Below are 2112 nucleotides of genomic sequence, written 5' to 3'. Positions count from 1 at the left end.
AGGTGCCACTTGACAATCCTGCACAAAGATGTTGCTCCATCATGAGTTGCAATTCAAGGAATGAAAGGCATCGGGCTTTGGTTGTTTCTGGAATGATTGCTAAACTGAATTCATAGTGATACCCTTGTTTTTCGCTTGATAAAATTCATATAGCTTTCTCCTCCACATGCTCCATCTGATAAAGTATTTCGTTTTACTTTTTTTTGGTTGTGCCCTTTAAGCTATCAGTTATAATTGTTAGCACTTTCAGACACGTCAGTATTATAGGCTTCGGTTACCGTTTAGGACATGTCACGATCTTCTTTCCTTATTCTTGTTTCTTGTAACCTCTCTTCATTGTTCTCGCCCCTTTTAAGTTTCTAATATCTAATCTCAAAAATCTTGTTCCCACCCTCCTCACCAACAAGAACTATTCCATTTGCCGCCTTCAGCTGCATCAACACTTCGCCGCCAACGGTTTCAGCGGCCATCTCACGGGCACCACCGTGTGTCCTCCTGATTCTTCTGCGGCCGAGCAAAATCTATGGAAACTCATTGATCATAATCTCATTTCTGCTCTTCCATTTACAATTTCTCCTTCCGTACTTCCGTATTCATGCATGCCATTGCTTTCTTGACGATTTTCCATTTCTCACAGGCTATAGAATCAGGCTTTGGATATGGGCAGTGGCTCCATGGAGAAGCTGTTGCAGCTGGCACGGTGATGAACCCTATCTCACACATCACTACGGTTTCGTTTGGGACAACTTTTTTGTTGCTTCTTAAAATAGCTTTCTAGTATAAAATTTTAAATTCTTGTACTAAAAAACTGTTTTAAGAAGCAATAAAAAAGTTATCCCAAACGAAGCCTATCATATATCTCAGTTCTTATTGATGCCATTCGTGTTTCAGAGGTACTAACAAAGCACTTTTTGAGCAGGTTATGGCAATTGACATGTCCTATCGCCTTGGCTGGATCGACCGTAGCATTGTAGAGCGAGTCCACAATATCTTAAAGCAGGCCAAGCTTCCCACTGCACCTCCTGAGATGATGACTGTGGAGTTATTCAAATCTGCCATGGCGGTAATTTTAGTTTTTACACATTTTTCCCTTTTGGTTTTTGCTTTTTAGTTTAACAATGCTTTTACTTTGGAACTTCAGGTCGATAAGAAGGTAGCAGATGGGCTTCTAAGGCTCATCCTCCTTAAAGGTCCTCTTGGTAGTTGCGTTTTCACTGGGGACTATGACAGGAAAGCACTAGATGAGACTCTCCTAGCCTTCTGCAAAAGTTAATTGCTAAAGCCTGTAGGTAAGAGTAATTATTAGATGCGGATACCGCACCTAGAGATGCCTCCCAATACTGCGTATTTTATGCTTAAGCTATGCCTATGTTATGCGTATTTACCGAGTATACACTGTGTATTGCAAGCAACAAATATTTAATTGTGAGGATTTGCTGCTTATTTGTTGTGTGTATACAAATACGCAGAGTATAAGCAGAACATACGCAGTGTAAGTATAGTGTACGCATAACGTACATAGTGCATCCAATAATCCGGACGCATCTCTAGGTGTTGTGTCCGCACCTAATAATTACTCGTAGGATAAACGAAACTCTAGCTCCTCTTATGAAGTTCTTTATCTTACCTATTGTTGTTTGTAATATAATCGAGAATGTTGAGTGTGAATGCTCATCAATTTGTTTTTGGAGGGAGGATTTTCCTTTGGGAAGAAGAATAATGGAGAGGATGTGCTTGGCTTTCCTATCTCAGTATTTGCTGTGCCATTAATTGCAGGAGATATGTGCTGTCTTACCCATTAATGGCTTTTCATGACTGAGCGCTCATTATTCCAATATTAATTGATACAAATATATTTGATGTTTCAAAGATGTTTTTTGGATATATGGTGGTGGGTGAGAGGCTAGTAGGAGTGGTGCAAAGATTGAATAATTGAGACTTAGATTTTGTTTGGGATAACTTTCTTATTATTTTTTAAAGAAGTTCTTTGATGCTAAAAATTTTTTTATTAAAAAGCTGATTTAGAAAGTAGTAAGAAATATATACTAAATGAAATCTTACTCTTTTGAAAATAATGGAAACATCTAATTTTTTAAAAAATATTTTTAAAAA

At 38.1% G+C, this 2112-nt stretch overlaps 1 protein-coding gene across 1 annotated transcript; it reads left to right on the top strand.

Moving 5' to 3' along the window:
• The first annotated feature begins 546 nt into the window (after positions 1–546).
• LOC110095021 (3-dehydroquinate synthase, chloroplastic) lies at positions 547–1796 on the top strand. Its single transcript, XM_020820385.2, has 3 exons — positions 547–700; positions 920–1063; positions 1142–1796. Exons 1-3 carry the CDS (start codon positions 596–598, stop codon positions 1271–1273), a joined length of 381 nt encoding a protein of 126 aa, XP_020676044.1. The 5' UTR covers positions 547–595; the 3' UTR covers positions 1274–1796.
• The last annotated feature ends 316 nt before the right edge of the window (positions 1797–2112 follow it).

The sequence above is a fragment of the Dendrobium catenatum genome, unplaced genomic scaffold, assembly GCF_001605985.2.
Source record: "Dendrobium catenatum unplaced genomic scaffold, ASM160598v2 fragScaff_scaffold_1595, whole genome shotgun sequence".
Lineage (NCBI taxonomy): Eukaryota > Viridiplantae > Streptophyta > Magnoliopsida > Asparagales > Orchidaceae > Dendrobium > Dendrobium catenatum.
The sequence above is the reverse complement of the archived record's forward strand: the minus strand, read 5'-3'. Positions and strand labels throughout refer to the sequence as shown.